The 20,591-nt window shown below is 45.6% G+C and overlaps 1 protein-coding gene across 1 annotated transcript; it reads right to left on the bottom strand.

Moving 5' to 3' along the window:
- Positions 1 to 920: 920 nt before the first annotated feature.
- LOC143334407 (uncharacterized) lies at positions 921 to 20,261 on the bottom strand. Its single transcript, XM_076753193.1, has 22 exons — positions 20,024 to 20,261; positions 16,836 to 16,913; positions 16,679 to 16,744; positions 16,121 to 16,272; positions 15,949 to 16,033; positions 15,376 to 15,550; positions 13,757 to 13,952; positions 12,480 to 12,594; positions 8,536 to 8,634; positions 7,939 to 7,995; positions 7,783 to 7,851; positions 7,611 to 7,700; positions 7,429 to 7,538; positions 6,711 to 7,236; positions 6,142 to 6,234; positions 3,817 to 6,042; positions 3,563 to 3,710; positions 3,194 to 3,311; positions 2,865 to 3,024; positions 2,502 to 2,603; positions 1,956 to 2,042; positions 921 to 1,668 (listed from the first exon to the last, which is right to left on the bottom strand). The coding sequence occupies exons 1-22, from the start codon at positions 20,147 to 20,149 to the stop codon at positions 1,528 to 1,530; spliced, it is 5,019 nt and encodes a 1,672-aa protein (XP_076609308.1). The 5' UTR covers positions 20,150 to 20,261; the 3' UTR covers positions 921 to 1,527.
- Positions 20,262 to 20,591: the final 330 nt, after the last annotated feature.

Raw genomic sequence — 20,591 nt, 5'->3', positions numbered from 1 at the left:
TGTAAAATGTGATATATTATCATGTGTGACATAATTAGATTGTTAATTCTGATGCATCAGTGTCAGAGCAGCATTTTACTGCTCAAGTTGATCGAGGTGGAACCATTTTATATAGATAGTTTAGTCCAGTGGTTCCCAACCAAGGGGTCGGGCCCCTCTAAAGGGTCACAAGATAAATGTGAGAGGTCATTAGATGATTAATGGAGAGGGAAAAAGGAAAGTTCTGATGCATAAATCAGTTTTCACTTAAATTTATTTAAGTAAAAATGTGTTAATGTGTCTTATGTATACTTCAATGTATCTTGACCTGAAAAGAAACAGCAGAGTATCAAAACATAGAAATACTAAAGTGTAAGTGCCTCAAACTTAACTCAAACAAAACTTTAATCAGTGAAAGCTCATTACACTGGATCTGATCTTTACCTATAAACTGATGTCTACACCAGCACCCTGTACAGCAATAGTTAAGACAACAGATGTTTACATTTACTGCTTTTCATTCTGATCTTATTCTCTCCATCGTCTATTTTATTCACTCTATTTATATTTCTTTCATTATATTGTATATTATGTTTGACGATCACAAATTGGAGTCTGGAGCCTAAAATTCTGCATGAAACCATAAGAAATCCTGACAATGCTAACAGCCCAACACGTCATGTCAATCAAGGCTCTTATTTTGAAATATTACCTCGGAACTTTCAAGGCGAGCTTGACGGTCACCTTCTTCTTCCTCCTCCAGAAACAGTGATGAATCCTCTTTATGATTGCCTGAATTATTTTGGCTGCTTCTTCACAACATTGTAAAACAACATGTGTGCAGCAGCTGTGAGGTTTTATCTTTACTGTTGAATTATTTCATTAACGCTGAAACATGACAGACAACACGAGGCTCTGGAAACCACAAGAAGACGCAAAATAACAGACAGCAGAAGTTTAATCTGCCATTTTGATTTAATGACAATAGAAAAAACATTTATATTATTAAAACTGCAGTGTGCAAATATAAATTACAGTTTGTGAACGACAGATTTTAATCTGTCAGTAAAGTTACCTGAAGGAAATATTTTAAAACATTAGTTTAAATTAAAAGACTTAACTGATAAAACAAAACCAGTTTAACGACGCGTACAGCAGTGATGAGAGGATGAAAACACACATTTGTGATAAAACAACAAAATGCCTGTACAGATAAAATACATATGAAACACATAAACGCTTTTTTTATATAATATTTTGTAAATACAAATAAAAAACTTGCAGTTTCACAGGACCATTTCAGGAGAAATCAGTATCACAAACTCAGTGTCAAAAGGATAACAGACATTACACACAGAGGACAGACAACATGAACTTCCTTTAAAGATTAAGATGAAAACCAAAATTAAAAAAGGAGAGTGAAATGTGAAATGAGTTTGAGGATTTGTTAAATAAGACATAAAGTGGTTACGGACGGAGAAGATTTTCTGTGTTAAACTAAAGGAAAATAAGAACACATGAAAAGCTGCTGCTGTTAGACGTGACGCTTCAGGGGGACGTTTGGTCGAGAGCGCGGTGAGCCAGCCGGAGGTTTTCTCTCAGCTCGTCCATGTCTCGCTCTGTTTTGGCCCTCATGATGCTCAGCTCGGTGTACATGTCCTTGTACTTCTTAGTCGCTGTCCTCTTGTCCTGTAACACGATATGTTATTTATTTATGTCTTTAATAAATTTTCCCAACTTTATTGAATTCAAAGAATCAAACATGTGTAGAACTATTAGTTCACTACAACACAGCTGCAGCATCACAGCCACAAACACTGATAAACCAAGTGATTAAAACATGGAGCAGCAGGGAGAAGCGTACGAATAATGACCTAATTGGCTTTCCACAGCGGCAGAGATCAGGTTGGCTCAGTCACTTCCTGTCTCTGACCGCAGACCAATCACAGGTCGGCTGCTGCTCGTGTGTCTCTCACCTTTTGTGCTGACTGCAGCTCGTCCTTCAGAGATGTGATCTCCTGTTTCAGACACTGCACCTCGGACTCCTTCACTCGCAGAGTAATCTGAAATGAGAGCACTCAGCCTCACACCTCCAGAAAAGGTTGATACTTCACTGGACTCGTGTCTTCACTGACATGTTGTGGACGTGTGGATCAGGCTTGAGGCTCATAAATGAAAGTGAAACTAGCACAGAAAACTTCCCCCATTCACACTTTGATTCACTGTATTCAAGTTTTACTGCAAACATAATTAGAATTACTGATAACGACCACAAGAGGGAGTCACGTGCACTTTTGGACTCGTTGAGTGAAAACACATCATTTACCTTGACGTCACATTTCTGTTCCCATGTAATGTTCTAATTTAACATCTTTACATGATTTTCATTCTAAACGTCCCAAATTAAAGTCTCGTACTTCCAATGACGAAACATTATCTTTAATGTGGAGTCGAGTTTGTGTCACCTGATGAATATTCTCTCTCTCTTTTGGCTCTGATTTTGGTCTCCACCATCTCCTTACCTCCATCTCGTACACGTCCATTCCCTGACTGAGCGGCAGCTCGTCCTGCTTGGCCAGAGAACACAGCCTGGTGATCTCTGCTGCCAGGTGACCGCTCAGCTCCTGCACCAGGCACAAACAACAACAATGACGGGGTTTGGACATTTTGACGTCATGTGTGCGAGCCACCACTGCTGGATTTAAAAAGGAGCTAGCAGCGGTTAGCGGCTAACTCAAAGAAGAAGAAAAACCCACAGCAAAAGAAAACACGTGTAAACTGTGGAGACAACGTGCTCCAGCAGCTTCTCAACCTTTGAGCAGAGGACGCTGCCCGACACGTCACCTCTTTAGGAACATGTAAAGGATTCTTTAAAGAGCCCTGACCTGGTTTCTGGTCCTCAGGTCCTGGTTTTCCTGCTGGCACTGACACAAGGCCTTCCTCTCAGCGTCCAGCGCCTGGACAAGGTGCCCGTTCTCCAGACACTTCAGAGAGAACTGCTGGGACAAAACCTGGAGCTCCCGCTGGTACGAGTCCAGCTCCTCACTTCACAGACATGGAACACACACAGACTTTTCATGAGAACGCGTCGACTAAAACCACTTCTGACCTAAAAAACAAACCAACATGTGCACTGCGCCATTTTTCCTGTGAGCTCGACCACAAGGTGCCCAAATATAAAGTGTGTCAGGACGGAAATCCAGGCCTGACGTACCTGTGCTGTCTGTAAATGTCCTCCAGGTGTGCGTTTCCTGTGACGCTCTCTGACTGACACCTCCTCTGCACCTCCCTCTCCAGCTCCAGCCGGTGAGCGTTCTTGATGGCTTCGATTGCTGAGAGAAGAGTTTGACGATTAGATAAACTAATAAAACAAATAAAAAGCTCGTTATCTGGAATGAAACTACAGATTTGTCTTGTTGGAAACATTTTCCAGAATGTAAAACAGAAACAGGCTAACAGCGATGTTTTAGGTGGCCTTTGACTTATGCATGAACGAACATGAATTCATTTTAAAGTCGTGTTCATGCTTCGTCTTTCTAAACAGTTTTCAGTGTTTTGAGAGAAGTGGTGGGAGTCTGCTCACCCGTTGCAGTAGCAGCGCTCTCCTCCTCCAGCAGTCGGTCTCTGTCCACCAGGAGGTGCTCCACTTCCTGTTGGTGTCGACGCTGCAGCTCCTCCACGACCTTCACGTGAGACTCCTCCATGGAGGCGAAGCCGCGCTCACATGTGACCTGGAGGGAAGAGACGTTTCCTCAGCGACTCTGTCTCATCTTTAACATTGAGGAGCCCCCCCCCCCCCCCCCCATCCCCGTCCCCGTCCCCCCCGGCATCACCCACCTTCAGCTTCTCCATCTCCTTCTCATGCTGCGTCTGGACAGAACTAATCTTCTCCTCAAACTCCTCTTTCATCTCCTCCTCCATGACGGACAGCTGCTCCTCCAGCTCCTCCACTCTCCTTCTCAGCACTGAAACTTGCTCCGTCTCAAAGCTCTGATCTGTGTCTTTGTGGGATTCATCACTTTGCTCTGTGTTTCCTTCTGTTGCTTCCTGGGTTTCCAGCTGACGTTCGACACATGAAAGCGGGATTTCCACACAGTCGAGCTCCAGAGAAACCGTCTCTTCTTCTGGTGTTTCAGGCATCTGTTGGACTTTTTCTTCCCCAGTTTCCTCTGCAGGACTCTCATCAGTATCTGCGTCTTGTTGGTAAATCTCTTCTGTCTGACAGCATGTGTTCACCTTATCGACCAGTGACGATGACAGTCGTTCTTCTCGCTCTGACAAGCTCGCTCTCAGCTGCCTGTTTTCTTCCATCAAGTCGACACAGTTGCTGCAGATGAGAGAAGAAGAAGTGAGCAGTTTCTGTTTGGTGTCTTCGAGCTCCCGCTCATACTGTGATTGAAGCCGGCTTAAGTGGTGGCAGTATAACGCTTCAGTTGCTGCAGAGTGAATGAAACCGGACCAGGGGTGCTCCAGGAAGTGGAAGCTGGAGAGCCTGTCAGCCATCAGCTGGAGTTTCTCCTGGGCGGAGGCGCTGACAGAGGAGGCGAGCTGGTTTAGCAAAGACATTTTCATCTGTGTGACCACTCTGAACTGATTGATCTCACACAGGTGGTCATTAAAATCAAATATCCTGCTTTCATCCGCCTGCTTGGTTTCTGTCACACTTGCAATATTCCAAATAATATCCAGATCCCTCAAACCCTCCCTCTCTTCATCGGCCTCAGGAAGTAGACCATGCCCTAAAAGCAGCATCTGTTTCTCCACTATCATACGTTCTGTCACCTCACTGAGGAGCACCTCTTCAGGTTTCTCCTCGTTAAGCTTGGAGGGATTCAGTTTGTTGAGCAGTGAACTCCAAAACTCTTCCTCCCACTTCAACCGACTCGCCACAGTGGGCGTCCTCTCTTCGCTCTCCTTCCTCAAACCATCATCCGACTTGTCGATCACCTCCAGTAATTTCCCCAAAGCGTTCAACCTCACGACCATCCCCTCGATCACTTGCTGGATCCTTTCTTCACCAGAAGCACATCCGTTTCTGTCTCCATCTTTCAGCCTCTCCTTCTCAGCCTCCGCCTCTGCAGCTTTTTCACGGTAAAGTTTCTCGGCCTCCCTCAGCGCCGCGTTCTGCGTCCGCAGCTCCCCGCAGGTCACTTCTGATTGGTCGAGCTGCCTCTCCAGCTCCGTCAGCTTGGCCTCGGTAGCCTCCAAACACTGCAGCAGATATCCCTCTGTTTTCCTCTCACTTTTCTCCTCTGCTGGTTCTTCTGTATCTTCTAGGACGTTCAGCTGCAGCAGTGCCTCTGTCTCCCTCAGATTCTCCTCCAGGGAGGCGATCAAGGTCTGCGCCTCCAGGATCTCCTGGTTCCTCAAGCTCAGCTCTCTCTCCAGATCTTCTAGTCCTGTTTGTCCCAGCTGTTCCACCTCAGGGAGGTGATGGGGTTTGGTGTACCTGCTGCTGAGCTCTGCTTTCAGTCTCTCTATCTCGCGGTCGGCCTCTGTCAGCTGGTTTAGCATCTCCTGGTTGCGCTGGTTGAGAGCCTCGTTCTGGCCGCTGAGCAGCGCCACCTCTTGGGAAAGCCTCCTCACCACTTCCTGGTCTGGAGGTATGTGATCTACACAGCAGCTCAGCGAGTTGTCATCTCCCTCTGCAGGCTTCTCCACCATTAACGAACTGTATTCACTGTCATTTCTTTGCGTTTCAGAGCTGAGAACCTGCTGACAGTCTTCTTCGTCCAGCTGATCCTGGTGGCTGGTTTCTCCATCACTCTGAGAAAACAGGTCTTGTGGGTCTGACGCAGGTGATAATAAAGGTGTGGCTGGCGTCTCCCCCAGCTCCTGGAAGCGTCCCTCAGTGTCATGCAGCCAGATGCTGGGTGTCTGCGGTGTTAATGCAGGCGGCTCAAAGCTGAGCTGCTCCTGCATGCTCTGTCTGATGATGTTCTGCTGCTGTAAGAGCTCTCTGGTTTCTCTGTACGTGTCTTTCAGGGTCTGCGTGTGGCTGTTTGTTGGCTTTTCATTTGTGTCTGACAGACAAGAGTCTGCTTCAGAACTTTGTGGGTCCAGCTTCAGTAAAGACAACAGAGAAAAACAGGAGGATTACTTTATTTTAAAGATTTGATTGTTAGGTTAAAAACTGTAGCTGAAGCCCAAAATGCATCAAACCTGCTGCTGATAAGATCCTGCTGTTCTCAGCTGAGCCTCCAGCTCCAGTCTGCGACGCTCCGATTCAGCCAGCTGGGCCTTCAGATCCTCCAGCTTCAAAGACAACCAGTTTATATATAAAAGCCTCTCACATCCCAAATCTGGAGCTACATTAATGATTCTGATAAAGGGCTTTAAAAAGTCTCATCTCAGGCTCTTTATCTGCAAGACGTTCCATCGCCAGCTAGTTGCTAGTTTTTCTGTCTGTGGCAGGTAGCGGACTGTGTAGCTGCGCTATGACATCAAACTGCTTTGTGCTAAATGCTAATTCTGCTAACACAAAGCACAGCTGAGGCTGAGGGAATGTTATTAGCTTTGCAGATATTTCAACATAAACCAAAACATGTCTGTGCCAAGTTCTATGACGATCCATCCAACAGTCGTTGAGACATTTAGATTTTTCACTGGAAATATAACGTTGACCTGCTGGTGGCGCTACATGATAAATCAGGATGACTTAAGTCAGCAGGATTCGTCCATCAGTTTAAATAAAGTTTACATTTCGTGGTATTCAGAGTTTGTGGACTCACCCCCTTCCTGTAGCTGTCCAGCAGCTTCTCCATCTGCACGCCGTCTCCGGCTTCAGTTAGCAGCGGGACGCTTCTCTCCAGCCTGAAAACCGTCTTCTCCACCAGCTTCCAGCACTCTTCGATCTCTCCCTCCATTTTTTCCTGCGATTTTGGACTCAGTGCTCTGATGGCGCCATCTGCTGTTTTATCTCCCATCGCCTCCCATTCCAGAGCGATGCCCAGCATGCTCTCGTACCTCCTCCTCCTCTCCTCTCGCCTCTTCCTCCTCTCCAGGTCTCCCAGCTCCAGTGAGCACAGAGCTTCAGTCCTCTGAGACTCTGCGTCCAGAGCCGGTCTGTTGGTCTGAGGCCTGAATTCAGCCCAGTCGAAGGTTTTGTAGCGCCCCTCCCGCCGTCTCTCCATCACGGTCCTGTGTTTGGGGTGAGGGTCTCTGTCTGTGGAGCCGTCGGCGGAGGGGGAGTCCTGAGTCACATCTGGTTTGGGGAGGGCTTCAGGTGGGCTGCAGGGTCCGTGGTGGCCAGGCAAACTGTACGCAACATGTCGGTAGGGTTCAATGGAGGAAGGGAAAACATCACAATGTCGAGAACTGTGTGTTTTTATTCTGCTGTTTAATTTATTTTATTCTATTGATTCTCTAACTTTGATCTAAGACTGGACTCTGATTTTAAATCACCACCCACATTACAACCAGTTTTACAGTATTTAACGCTGAGCTCACCTGGTCAGGTCCGGGGCGTTCGCTGGATGGACGTTCTTCATCAGAGCCTGGATCCAGTTCTTGCGTATCCCTGAAGTCATGGCCGACAGCGTGAAGACGCCCTTTGGGGTCTACGACATAAAGACAGTTAACTTCCTGTTCGTGCTGGTTTTGTCTGTTAATGGCAGGAAATGTGTCCTTACGTGGATCTGAAAGCCGTAGTTCCTCTGAACCTGGTACTCAGACACGTTATAACACTTCGTCAGGTCGATCTCTCCTTCGAGATCTGAAGCCTGAGGAGAGGAAACAACACATTTAAACATCACAGAGGAAACTCTTCTGATTTACACTCCACTAAAAACTAATATAAAATACCTCCTCGGCTATCGAGTCCTTGTAGTACCTCAGACTGTCAGTCGACAGCACAAACCAGTATTTCTTCCACTAGAGGGAAGCAGAAAGCAAATGAAAGTCAATGCGGGCGAGGAGACGTCAACAGATCAATGCATAGAAATGAGGAAAGACGTTTACCTGCTCATTTTCATTCAGTTTGACCATCCAGCCTTTTTTGAAGTTTAATAAATCTGGCTGTAAAAAGACACAAACAACAGTAACAGTGAACAACAGTATGTGTAACACATTAAACTGAGACTTTTCCATTTCACATGCAGTGGAGGAAAGCAACAAACAGTGCTTTATACTTTTACTCCTCCACATTTCAGAAGGAAGTATTTCAGTTTTTACCTGCATGTAAACACATGATCAGCTTGATGTGTTTTTATACTGTGTATCGAACTACCCTGCAAAATACGAAGTACTTGAAATGAGCTTCACCTCCAGCAGCTACAACAGTAAAAAGCATCAGGTGAAGGCAAAGATCAGATCGATGAACGACTTCTTAGGCTGTGGTTTTTGCTTTCTTATCGAAAAGTGATGCGATGACGAGACATCAGACAAACACTGTCGTGGACGTAAGGCGGCGCCCCGGGTGGAATACCAAAGTTTAAGGGGTGTCATTTGACAAAGTTTGGTCTGTGCATGGAAATACTGAGGTGTTCTGGTCTCATGGAGCGTGAGGAAAAAAAATCCTGATTCTTGAGTGAAAACCTGGATGTGTCTGTGACTCACGGTCATGACGGTGTCGGACGTCCTGCGGTCCAGAGACCGGGCTCTCCTCTGAGGTGGGGGTGCGGTGAGCTGAGCTATGTCTCCACATGACTGCAGTTTCTGTGAGAAATCAAACGAGCGTGAACACACTGAAATCATAACGAGCTCTTTCATCACTAGCGCTTGTTTTTTTGTTTTTTTTTTTAAGAGGAGCAGGTTTCCACTGATGTGAGGACGTGACGTGTTTTCTCGATCAGGACGGTGGCAGTTTGTCGGTGCGGGCTGCATTCCTCCAGCCAGAGTAACCGATAGTCTGGATCCTTGGCAGAGCTGTCAGCTGTGAGGATTAGGCCTGCTGCAGAGCTCCGCGGGGAGTCCAACAGGCTTTTCTACACTGCCTGTTAAACTCTTACTCACATCACCAGCGAGCCGCACATGGATGACTGCATTTCGGCTATGGAATGCATGAAAGGGTTTTAGAGGCTACATAATCCCTGATAGTCTGTGGCTTTTTGTCTTACGTTTCTAAACGATGCTCCGAGCAGCTGAGCGAGGTTCCCGCCCGCTTCTTACGGTCAGGTTTCACGCTGGCTAATAGAGCTGCTTCACCAGCACGTATCCCAGTCTCTTTCAAGTCTGGATTACACAGCGTTTAATGAAACAAGGCTACGTTTTTTGTTTACTTGAGCCTCAGCTATTCAAAAGATTCATTCTTCCCTCTTATATAACCACTTAAATGGGAAAAAATGACCACTTTAATCGTTACAGAACATTCTTTGTGTTCTTTTTTTCCTCTGGCATTTACATTGAAAACTATCCAAGGACACAACACATGGAGGGACACAGCGATCTGGCTGCTGTGTGAACTGATCTTTTTCCTCTCAAACAATCGCTGACCGCTGCAGACAGAGCCTGTCCTCTGTTTCCTGAAGAAGCCTCCCAAAGCTGTGGGGGGGGAGCGGGGGGAGGAAGAGGAGGCCGTCTTGAGAATCTCCGCTCTGAGGCCTGAATGAACTCCGGACAGGCTCCTTTGACCTTCTCCTGGCTACCAAAACAAACGCACCCACAGACACATAAACCATCGCATGGGATAAAATGTGCTGCTGGAGTATTTAAGAGACAAATCCTCTGGAATGAGCCTGTCTGTTTAATCAAAGATTAACAGCTGCCACGGTGACGACCATCTGTGTCGTAATGTCAGAAAGTACAGTCATCGTACTTTCACAGCGTTTTTCAGCTTCGGCCACTGAGGGGTGTTCCATGAAGGTGGCTCGTTCACTGCTGTCTTGAATCAGCCCAACAACTAAACCGGGATTAAACGGTTTCATAACTCGGAGCTGATGTGAGCAGGCCCGACACAACGAGCGCTGATCACACCAATTCACGGTGAGGAAAACAGACACGTGAAGACAGAACTGTCACGTTTGGGAAGCAAAGCATTGCCAACAAACCAAGTTTTGTCTCCATGGTTCAGCTCTCAGGTTCACCTGAGTCAGCTGACATGGCAGATCCTGGACGACGAAGATGAGGAGCATCTCATGAAGCACGATTATTAATTAAACCTTCTTCAGCAGTCAGGCTCATTCAGGAAGTTCAGTTTTCTAAAGGAGTTTGTCCGTTGCGGTTTGAAAACACGACACTTGTGTTTACGCTCTGGCACCTGGTCAGGTGTGAGTCCCGCCCTCACACCCTGCGCTGTTATTGGCTGGAGGCTACATGCTCACTGCCAAAGACAAATTCACAGAACACGGCAAAACAGGAAAATACAGGCAGGGTCTCTGCAGATAAAGACGTCGCCACACGCTTTAATGAGAGGGATTATTTTTATATAAGACTAAACATCGATTTTAGGAACGTCCTACTCATTCTGCTTTAAATGTGGACGTCACACATCGACAAATATCTGCACAGTGTTCCAGTTCACAACGTCATGACTATAAGCAGCGCCCACAGAGGATTACATCTGACTTCAGCTCATCTCTGTTCTCCTCTGCTTTGAGATCTTGTTAGTTCTTCGCTCTCTGAACTGTACTGTATGTTTAACATGCGCCGCTCTGTGGCTGCAAGCGTCCATGTTTGGCCTTAACATGCCCGATTTCATCACTATGAATCAATGTGATCAGTGTAAACCTGGTTTAGCTCATGATCTTGCTTTATGTAACATCCCTCTGGACTGTTTATCCCTCATACAGACGGATACCTGTTGAGGTCTACTCACCTCTTAATTACTCGAGTCTCGCCTGACAACACACAGTGACTGTCACTGACAAACAGATGTGCACTTGAGAAGGAGCTACAAATGGAGGAAGTACTTTCTGAGCTCCAGAGGTGATCAGGTTCACTAAATACAGGGACGTCATGTGACTGATTCTCCTAAAGGGTCCCTGAGAGCTCCTGACACGACGCTGCATCTTGTTTCAGGTCTGAGGAATCCCTGGAAAAAATCTGTAAGAGGAATGTCGTCTCCCAGATTACAACACACAACAGGAGGCGGCCTGAACGCCTGCAGGGCATCAAAACCAGTTCTGTTCACAAACAAAACGCAGCTCTGAATGAATCACCGCCTCTCTCCCACCTGCTGACACATGCACCCACTCACACATGGGCTGGAAGAAGAAACACATGCCTTGACACGGCGGGATCGGCTTGTCCACGCGGTTCGTGCCAAACTCTCGTCACCTTCTTTCAGCGCTCGGCACGGACTGAACGTGGGCCGCTGCGACGCGAAACTCTTGAATGGATCAACTCTCGTGTTCAGACGCACCGGCTGACTGATGCTAACAGTCTCCGGCCGTCCACGGCGTTTGATCAGATTCAGCGTTACAGTGACGTCTTTCCCGGCGTAACACCTGGTTGTGTGAGTCATGATCAAGTCCAGTCCAGCCCACAGCCCAGCCCAGTACAGGCTGGGTACGGTGACTGGTCTGAATCATGACAAACCCATGGTGGGATTAATCAGCACTACCTATTTATGGCTATGACTATCACATGGTGGGAGCAGACCACAGTCAGGAAAAGGCTTTTTGATGTTGAACCTACTTTCTTCTTCTATGAGGTCCTGCATGAACACACTATGAAAACTACTTTAAACTTAAAACTACATCCCTGGAAGCTCGTTAGCCCTGTCAGCAACTTATCTTTAACATCAGTGACCTTCTTTTTCTGTCTTTTTTTGCTTAGTTGGCGCTTATTTTTCTACATTGGCCTCATTTTTGTTGATCAAAATAAAGCATTAATGTAAAGTCAGTGCTGTCCTTGGTAGATGAAGGACTAAAGATGATAAAGAGTCCATTGCTGTGCATCAGGAGTGGATGATGCTGACTTTTCTACTTCCTGATTCTCAGTACTGTCGTCTTGGAGTCTCCCCTGGTTGCCCGGTAACCTCACAGTGTCAACAAAACTCCAGACCCCCCCATAAAACCACAACGTGCCAGTCTTCACACTTTCTCGTGTGGATTAACCAAACCAAACGTAGCAGGTGATTTAGTGAGTCTTAGAGGTCATGGAAGGCAGTTTCCAGTCACGTTAAGTTAACCGGCTGCTGGCTCAAAAGGTGACATTATAACACATGCGGAAACTTGCAGAAATTGTACAACATGTTGTTTTGGTGACTTAAAAGTTTCTTGAACAATTACAGTATGTTGAGCAACAAAACGTGCCTCCTGGATGACTAACTCTGAAGATATTTTGGGCTCTAGGACGAGACCCTGAGGAGACCCAGAACACACAGGAGGGATGATTTACTGACACTGTCCAATGAAAATCATACATGTTTGGTGATGTAAGTGTGCGTCTTCTAACAGTAGCTGCTTATGGCTGGTGAGCTCTACGTCACTGCCTGCTACACTGAACCAAGACCCCTGGAACGGGGCGATTTCGGCACAGTGGTCACACGAGGTATTACAGCGCCCGCGGTCATCACCTGAGCCTCACTGTGTCGTTAAACGTGCACTTGGTGCGCTTACTTCTCTCTTGCTGGTACGAGCTTCACTCCTGCCCGTCCTGGAAATGGCTGACCCCTCTTCCTGCTCTTTCTCGGCGGCCTCCGATCCCAGCAGCCTCTCTGCTGTCCTGTCACGGCTGGAAAACAGGAGCAGCTAATTAGTGACAAACTTCACCTGGGACAAACACACCGCATGTATGTGTAGCTGCCCTGACCCGCTAACACACGGGTGGTGTGACTTCCAGCAGCGTAACACTGAAGATGACAGCTTGATAACAGAGTCCAAACGGCACCTGTGCAGCAGAAAAGAGCCCAGAGGATCAGAGAATGAGTGCTGCTGTTGACTCAATACGAGCTGACGTCCTTCCCACTCGTGTCAGAGGGGTTTGGTGTAGACAGAGGGCAGCAGCTACACTGGAGGAGCAGCCCAAAGATTCCTGAGTTGGTAGTTTAGTTGAATTTGTTTTGAGTAGTTGATCATCGTCTCGTTGACATTAATGTGGCCACATTATCAAATAAGAGTGATGGCAGTTTTTAGTTTCATCTATCTCAATTAAAATTCTGTGAAAAGATGAAACAGGACATGCTGAACTCTGTCCTCATGTGTCTGACGGTTTCACTGAGCTGCTCTGTGTCTCTCAGTTCATTATAAATAGAGAAACATCTGTAACATCTCTCCAGCCTGATGTTTGAGTGTCCAGCTCTCTCTTCCGGCCTCTGGTGGGTGCAGACAGCCTCGTGCCCTCAAACCGAGCTTTAAGCTGGAGTCTCCTCCTCTGACGGGCAGGCAGACAGTCAGCGTTAAGGTCCTGAGAAACAATGCCGCAGAGATCTAATTACAGCACTGTTTTGGAATTTCTGGCCTTATTTGGGGGGCATAAGTATTTTCTGTTTTTATTCCCCAAAAAGGCAATGAGTGAAGAAATGATGTATTCTCCTCACGTGACTGCTGGGGCTCAAACTGGGAGGGTTTCTTTAAGCTAAATTTAAAAATGCGGCAGTCAGATCTCTAATGGAGGGGTAGAGCGTGAGCCTTTGATCTGGTGTTTAGCGGTGTGTGATGGCTGTTCGGCTTTATACTGGGGGGGAAGCGGCGAGGCAGTGGATGTCCTTTGTGCTAATTGCTTGCACATTTACCCCTTTTCCTCTGCCAAGGCAGTTTAAATGGCTGTTACCCGCAGAAAACATGCAAACATAGGAATATACACATGAGACTGCTGCCAAACACAACCTATAGAGGACTTATTTACAAATATTCTCATTAAAGTTGGCTGGAATCAATCTCCACTCAGTTCTTACCTTTTGTCCCGGCTCTGGCTCTTGTTGTTTGCTGACGTTTGGATGTTGTTTGACTCAGCCAGCTGCTTGTTGCTGCCAGGGTCAGTGTTTCCACCGGTCACCAAGTCCAAGGAACCGACTGGACTAATGAAACCGCTGCCGCCATCCAAGGTCAGGGAGTCCCTGGAGGCCGGGCACAGGTAGGCAGACGTGTCGCCTGGACACAGAAAGCAGCACAAAGGGTTACAGACCGTGAGACACACTGAGGGCAGGAACAGTCTGAAGCAGAGTTTTTGGAAGGTATTTGAGGTCCAATGTCTCTTTACCACATAACCCCGACTCTCGTTAACCAGCCAGCAGCCAACAAGCTGCATGAAATCATTCTCATTTAATCACACAACACTGTCAGGGTTCACTCTGAAGCCACTGGCACAAAACCTCCATTGTTTTCCCTCTTAACATTTTACTTAATGTCATTCAGCATTTCAGGAAATTACCTTAAAGTTACAGGAAGCAGCTCGATCAGTTTTTCTACGTAAGATAAAACACTAATACCAGATACTAAATGGTTTGAATTACAGTAACACTTAATCATTTTGTTGAGACTTCATTCACACAAAAACACAAAGAAAAGACTAATTCTGATGACAAAAAACATGAATAAAAACCAAGATTGAGCTGGACTGAAGAAGAAGGAAGGAAGGAAAGGAAGGAAAGGAAGAAGGAAATGTGATTCAATGTCAATGTAACCTAATTTTTAGTTTTTCCTCTAATGTTTCACTCATTTTAAGAAACAGACAGAACAGACAGACAGAACCTGCTGCCTACATTGCCCACAATGCATCTGGAGACGAGGTCTTCAGAGCACTGACCCTGAAGAATAAACTTAATGTGTCTTAAAGCCAAAACAGTGAGCTGAAAGACGCTAAAATCGAATGCAGGTGATGTCTGAAATAAACTGGACGCTGACTGACTCCCTCAGAGATCTGATGTTACCTGTCTGGACAACACCTTCAAGAGACCCACGATGGTCCAGGAGCCCTGACAGACCATCATTCATGAGTCTGTGTTTGGCTCTCAGAGGGTCCCTTGTGCAGACCCTCCATCGCTCTAATGAAGCTGCCTCGTCAGCAGGAGTTAATCCAGGCCTTTATTACGGGACCTTTCCAGACCCTGCAATAAGTCTGACGCCAGATGGGCGCTGCTGTCCACTCTGTCACAGCACAAAGCTCCACCAAGGACGAATACCTGTCCTGTGCTAACCATCAAGCCTATTAGGACTCGTTTAAGAGGTCTTTTATGGGTCATGTTTGGCTTTTATGATGCCTGAAGGTTAGAGACACACGTTTTCCTGCACGTCTCACAGTGTGTTTCAGTCAGTCAGTCTGTGTTTATGTAACTCTGCTTCCTGCTAAAACTCCTCCAGCTTCGTTCCCATGATGACAAATCAGCACTTGGTCAACAAGCCCGGCTGAACAAGGGTTAAAAGAAATGTATAAATAAGAAGCTGTAAGTCTGTGAACATCTGCAGGATGTTAGGACAGTGCGAGAGGACAGGAAGTGGCTTTGATTGGCTGACGGACATGAAAGGTCGGGCATGTGTGCGTATACAGTCTGTGTGTGTTTTGCTTGTGCGGCACCTGCAGGGGTCTGGTCCAGGCCGGGGGGATCTGTGTCTGTGACGGTCCACATGGGGGTTACACCTGGTCCCCTGCCCCGCTGGTCTTCCTGCCACCGACCACAGCCGGACTCTGCAGCGCTCTCAGAGGACGGAACGCTCGCATCAGTTGCAGCCATCTTTGCTGGAGTGGGTTCCTGGAGTTTTGTTAGAAAAGCAAAAAGATAATTCAGTGGATTGAAATGTTTTCTAATGTTAGCATGCTAACATGCTACACTAAGATGCTCAACATGTTAAACATTATACCTGCTGAACATCAACATGTTAGCATGCTGATGTTAGCATTTAGCTCAGAGCATCACTGTGCCTGCTGCTAGCATGGCTGTAAACTCTTCATCTTGTTTGTGTATTAATGGACATTTTGGCCTTATGCTGATCCAAGAAGGAAGGTCAGGGGGTCCTAAAAGGCATCAGGGTTCATCCTCTGAGCACCATGAAGGAGCTTCATGTCAATCAGAGCAGCAGGTGAGGCAGGAAAAACACAGCATGAGTTTAAATGTGACCTGAAGCATTTGCTGGAAAGCTGTTTTGCTACCTGGGTGGCAACAGGTTCCACTTTGCGTTTTTTCTTCTGATTCTGCTTGTTAGTCCGCAGATAGACGGCAAGCTGTTCACTCCACCTGGTAAACAAAGGTACAAACAGCAGGGACATTTAAGTGGGATACAGGAAACCTTATCACTCAGCGCTTTCATCATTTCATACTGACCCATTCGTGATCTCTTTATTGTCACCACGGATGAATATTTCCTGCTCCGGCGTGACGATGCAGAGCGCGTTTCTCTGGCCCGTCCTAGGCTCTGCATCCGTGATGTCAGTGCACAGATTCAGATTCACCGTCCCCTGAGGCAAAGTGCTCGGCTGGAGGAGAATCAGAGCATCTAAATTACTCTGGCAGAGGTCGGGGAACTAGTTACGAAATCGGGCTTGCTGAAATTGCGCTGCCAGCGCCGATCACCAGAACGCACATGAATGACAGTCAAACAGAAAGTAGTTTGTGGTGTTAAGTGTGGGATGAAAGAGATGAGGGAATGAGATTTGAGGGGATCACAGAGAGAGGGGGGATGTGTGCATTAGAGGACAGGCTAAGCCCAAATCATCTGCTGTGGTTCTGAGCACGACATCTGGCCTAAAGATGCCGGCTTGAGCTCAACAAACTGTAAATGCAGATGCACACACGGAGCGTGATTTACTGTACGCTGCTACCTTTTCTCAAAATTCAATATTTGTGCTCGGTTACAGCTTCAATAGGTGAGCGGTTTCTTACCAGTTCGTCCAGCGCAAAGCTCAGGCTGCCGTGTTCGTACAGGATGAAGAAGCGCCGCTGCCATTTCTGAGGCACAACACACGAAATCAGCGGAAACAGTCGCGATAAAGAGCCGTTGAATGTGTGTGAGTTTCTGCTCAGTGTCACCGTGTCTTACCCTTGACCTCTGCATCGGGTTGTCAAAGTCTGTCCCCTCCGGAGCCAAACACAGCCAGCCTCCGTAGATGGGCTTTGCCTGTATATTCAGGGGGGAAAGCGGAAACAGTTAACACTCAGACTCTGCTGTGACGAAGCACAGGCTGCCTAAATAATGCATAAAGCCAAAACAGTTAGTCGATTCTGGCAGCTGTTTATGTAATCAATTCACTGTTTAAGTCATTTTTTCCACCAAAAACGCCAACACTTCCCTCGTTCCTGCTTCTCAAATGTGAAGATCTGATGCTTTCTAGGTCTTGTGCGATCACAAATTATTACATCTTAAATCCAAATATCTGGGTTTCATGTTGGTGGACGGACAAAATGATTCGAGGCAGATCAATACATCTGATAGGTATCTGTGGCAGGAAGTAACGAGAAACATATCTACCATTCAACAACACGATGCTGTGGTTCCTTTCTGCTACACATGTAAAAACCAAAAAGCATACAGGAAAACTGTTATTCATCGAATAAAAATATTTAATTGATAATGAAAACAATCATTAGTCGGTGCATCACTAATGTACAGCATCCTTTCTGATGCATACTGTATGAAACTGTAGAGAAGAACTCGACAGACTGAATGAGGTCAGACACTTCAGACTCTGCTGTTCTGTATTTAAACCCTGACGTCTTCTGTATTTAACTTCTTCTGGATTTAACCATCACATAAGATAAAGAAATGAGCAAGTTTTCACATTTCAGATGCTTAAAGCTGCAGTAGGTAACTTGTATAAAAGTAATTTTTTGTCATAGTTGCTAAAACTGTCCCTACGCCCAGACAGCAGTACATGAAACATGTAATCTGTGAAAAAGAAAAACAAAAAACGACTCCATTGGTCCCACCTACTGCTCCTACTGCGATTTGCAAGAATCCACCGCGCCTGACACAAAACAACCAATCACAGCCAAAAGAGCATCTGAGGGAGTGTCTGACATCTGTCAATCACTACTCACACACACTGCGAACCGCCCCCTCCCTCCGCTCATGCTGCTGGCTGCTGCTCGGTCAAACAGCTCTGTGAGCGGCGTCAGGAGGTTAATGAAAGCTATGGCGGAGCAACAGCCACCCGCAAAGGAGAAACTGCCCAAACCGCCGCTGCCAACAACAGCATATACGGCTAAGACAACAAATAACCATAAAGCTAATACAGTGATCGTTACAGTAACACTCCGCAGTGCGTACGGTATGTTAGCGACTGTGATGTATCGGCCGGGCAGAGTTAGCTTGTTTCCGATGCTAAGGCTAACATTAACGCAGACGCCGCAGGGAGGAGGGGCTTGGAGGCGGGGCATGAGTGCAGCGGAGAGGGAGGGGGAGTGACGAGGAACTAGCGTTGGTTCTAATGTGTTGGATCTATCACTTCAAAGACACCTTAAAATGATTCATTTTCTCTTGTGATTGATTCATCGGTTAATCAACTATTCGTTTCGGCTCTACACGAAGCATTTTTCTTCAGATATAATGTCTGTCTGTGCTGGTTTATCCATGTTTCTTTGCTGCTGTGACGCACCTTTAAGAGAGGCATCGCTGCCTGTATGTTGTCCTATCAAATCTACATGTACACAGTATGTTGAGTTTTTAAAAACAATATAAAGACGCTCCACATTTACAGCAAACACCATCTTTTCTCTGCGAGCACGACTGTGTCGAAGTACCAGCGTGCAGAGTGTTCGCAGGTTGAGCAACAGCGCTGAAATTACAGGGCACAGTGAAACCAGGCAGGAGGACGGGGAGCAATAACATATTTCAACAATGTGAGGCATGTAGGAAGCCGTCACCTCCACACGACAGAGCTGCAGTGTTTTCAGAGGCGCCGCAGAGCAAGTGCATACAAATAAATGACTCGTCTTTCCTGCTGCAGCCGGTTACCAATTAAGGATTAAGAAATCATTATATAATTGATTAATTACTCGTCACACGTCCAGCACAAAGCGAACACTTTCTGATTATGAAACACTTTCTGATTGTTTTGTTTCACATTACGTGTCTTTAAATTCAGTTACGTAATTTGAACACATCACACATTGTGGTGAACACAAAATACATTTACATAAGTACTGTACGAAAGCAAAATAAGAGGTATTTGTGCTTTAATTGAGTATTTCTGTTATAGGCTGCTTTAAAGTTAAATACTTAGATACTTCACATTTTACTCCACTATATTTCCAAAACAGTAGTATTGGGTTGGTACAAGTAAGATGAGATAATTAAAGACTTTACTGATCCCACAGCGGGGAAATTAATTCGATACAGCCAGCAAATATTACAAAAAGAAAAAAGGAAAACACAGAAAGGTCAACATAGAAAAGTATACAAATTCAACTATGTGTGTAGATTATGTACAGATTATGAAAATACTAAATGCCATAAAAGTACTACTGCCAGTATTCTTATGAGAAAACTACCAACATCATATTTGGTAAACTTTAATAAGTTTAGGGAGTAATCATTAATCATTCAGTAATCATTGTCACAATAGCATCAATGTCAACATTTGAAGAGGGATTACCAGTTTCATACAAAAGGTCAAACTTAGTGACACTTTTAACGTTGTTTTATCTTTTGTCACGAGGCATAAAAAACGGCTTTTGTTAGGAAAACAAATCCCTGAAACTCTCCTTTTTATAGGGCTCATTATTTTTATTTTTTGGTTGAATAAAATTGTAAATTTGGGTAGTTTGGGTAGTAAATGAATGACCCCCTACCTTGTCTGACCCCCCCTCCCTCCCCTGCTAATAATTTGTTGACAGCCCCTAATTTAACCAAAACTGTTGATTTTCACACGATTAATGGATTAACGAACTGTTAACAAACAGCAGCAAAGAGCTAAAAGTAAACCTCGAATTCAACATTATCACATTTTATATTAGTATGTTTGTGGACTTTATATCTAAATAAATGAATAATTTAACGTTTATAGAGGAAAACGAGCTTAGATCAGTTTTCAGAAGCTAACGATAATAACAAACAGGTGGAGACGACAACCGTTACGTCGAATATGAGTAACAAAAAGCTGTTTTTTGGACGTAAAAACGCTGTGATAACTTGATATTTTTCCAAACGTAGTTTCACGTTAAATTTGCTCCACTTTAGAAATAAACTCGCTGTCGCATTAACTGAACAGCCTCGCGCTTCAACGTTACCTGCTCCATGTCATGGTCGTTCATCAGATGCAGCTCCCGGGACTTGAAGCAGTTCTGACATTTACTTTTATTAAAAATGTTGGCTTGAAACTTGTTACACGGACTCGTCGCCTTGTCCCCCGACATGTTTCGGTCAGCGTGGTTCTCCTCCGCCGGTGAAAAATCCAAACACAGACCGTTCTCCTGCTCCGGAGCTCCGCATTGAATGAGGCGGTTTATCCCCGACGAACATCTGTCAAACACTGCTCGAGCTCTGTTGACTGCTGTCGTCATGGACATGTCATCTGACGTGTAGCTTCCGGTCCCAACCTACAAAATAAAACTACGAACACGGAATTTCTTTATTCATTTATTTTTAAATAAAATAAAATATATACAAAGGATACTGCAGCAAGCAAGCAACAATAAAACCTGCGCATACAAACAGGTCAGGGAGACAAACAGGAGAAAAGAAAACAAGATAAGTCTTTATTGATCCCAGAGGAGAAATCAGAATCAGCTTTATTAGCTGGTATTTTATAGAGATTTATAGATGGATGCATGTTAAAGTGTGTATTTTAAAGTGCAA

The sequence above is a fragment of the Chaetodon auriga genome, chromosome 16, assembly GCF_051107435.1.
Source record: "Chaetodon auriga isolate fChaAug3 chromosome 16, fChaAug3.hap1, whole genome shotgun sequence".
Lineage (NCBI taxonomy): Eukaryota > Metazoa > Chordata > Actinopteri > Chaetodontiformes > Chaetodontidae > Chaetodon > Chaetodon auriga.
The sequence above is the reverse complement of the archived record's forward strand: the minus strand, read 5'-3'. Positions and strand labels throughout refer to the sequence as shown.

Bases quoted from the DNA above. Each gene is read 5' to 3' on its own strand.
- LOC143334407 (XM_076753193.1), bottom strand. From the start codon at position 20,149: ATGTCGGGGGACAAGGCGACGAGTCCGTGTAACAAGTTTCAAGCCAAC. The intron at 16,034-16,120 runs GTCAGTATGAAA...TTTGTTTACCAG, and splicing joins AATAAAGAGATCACGAATGG to GTGGAGTGAACAGCTTGCCG. The intron at 12,595-13,756 runs GTAAGAACTGAG...CCTGTTTTCCAG, and splicing joins AGCCAGAGCCGGGACAAAAG to CCGTGACAGGACAGCAGAGA.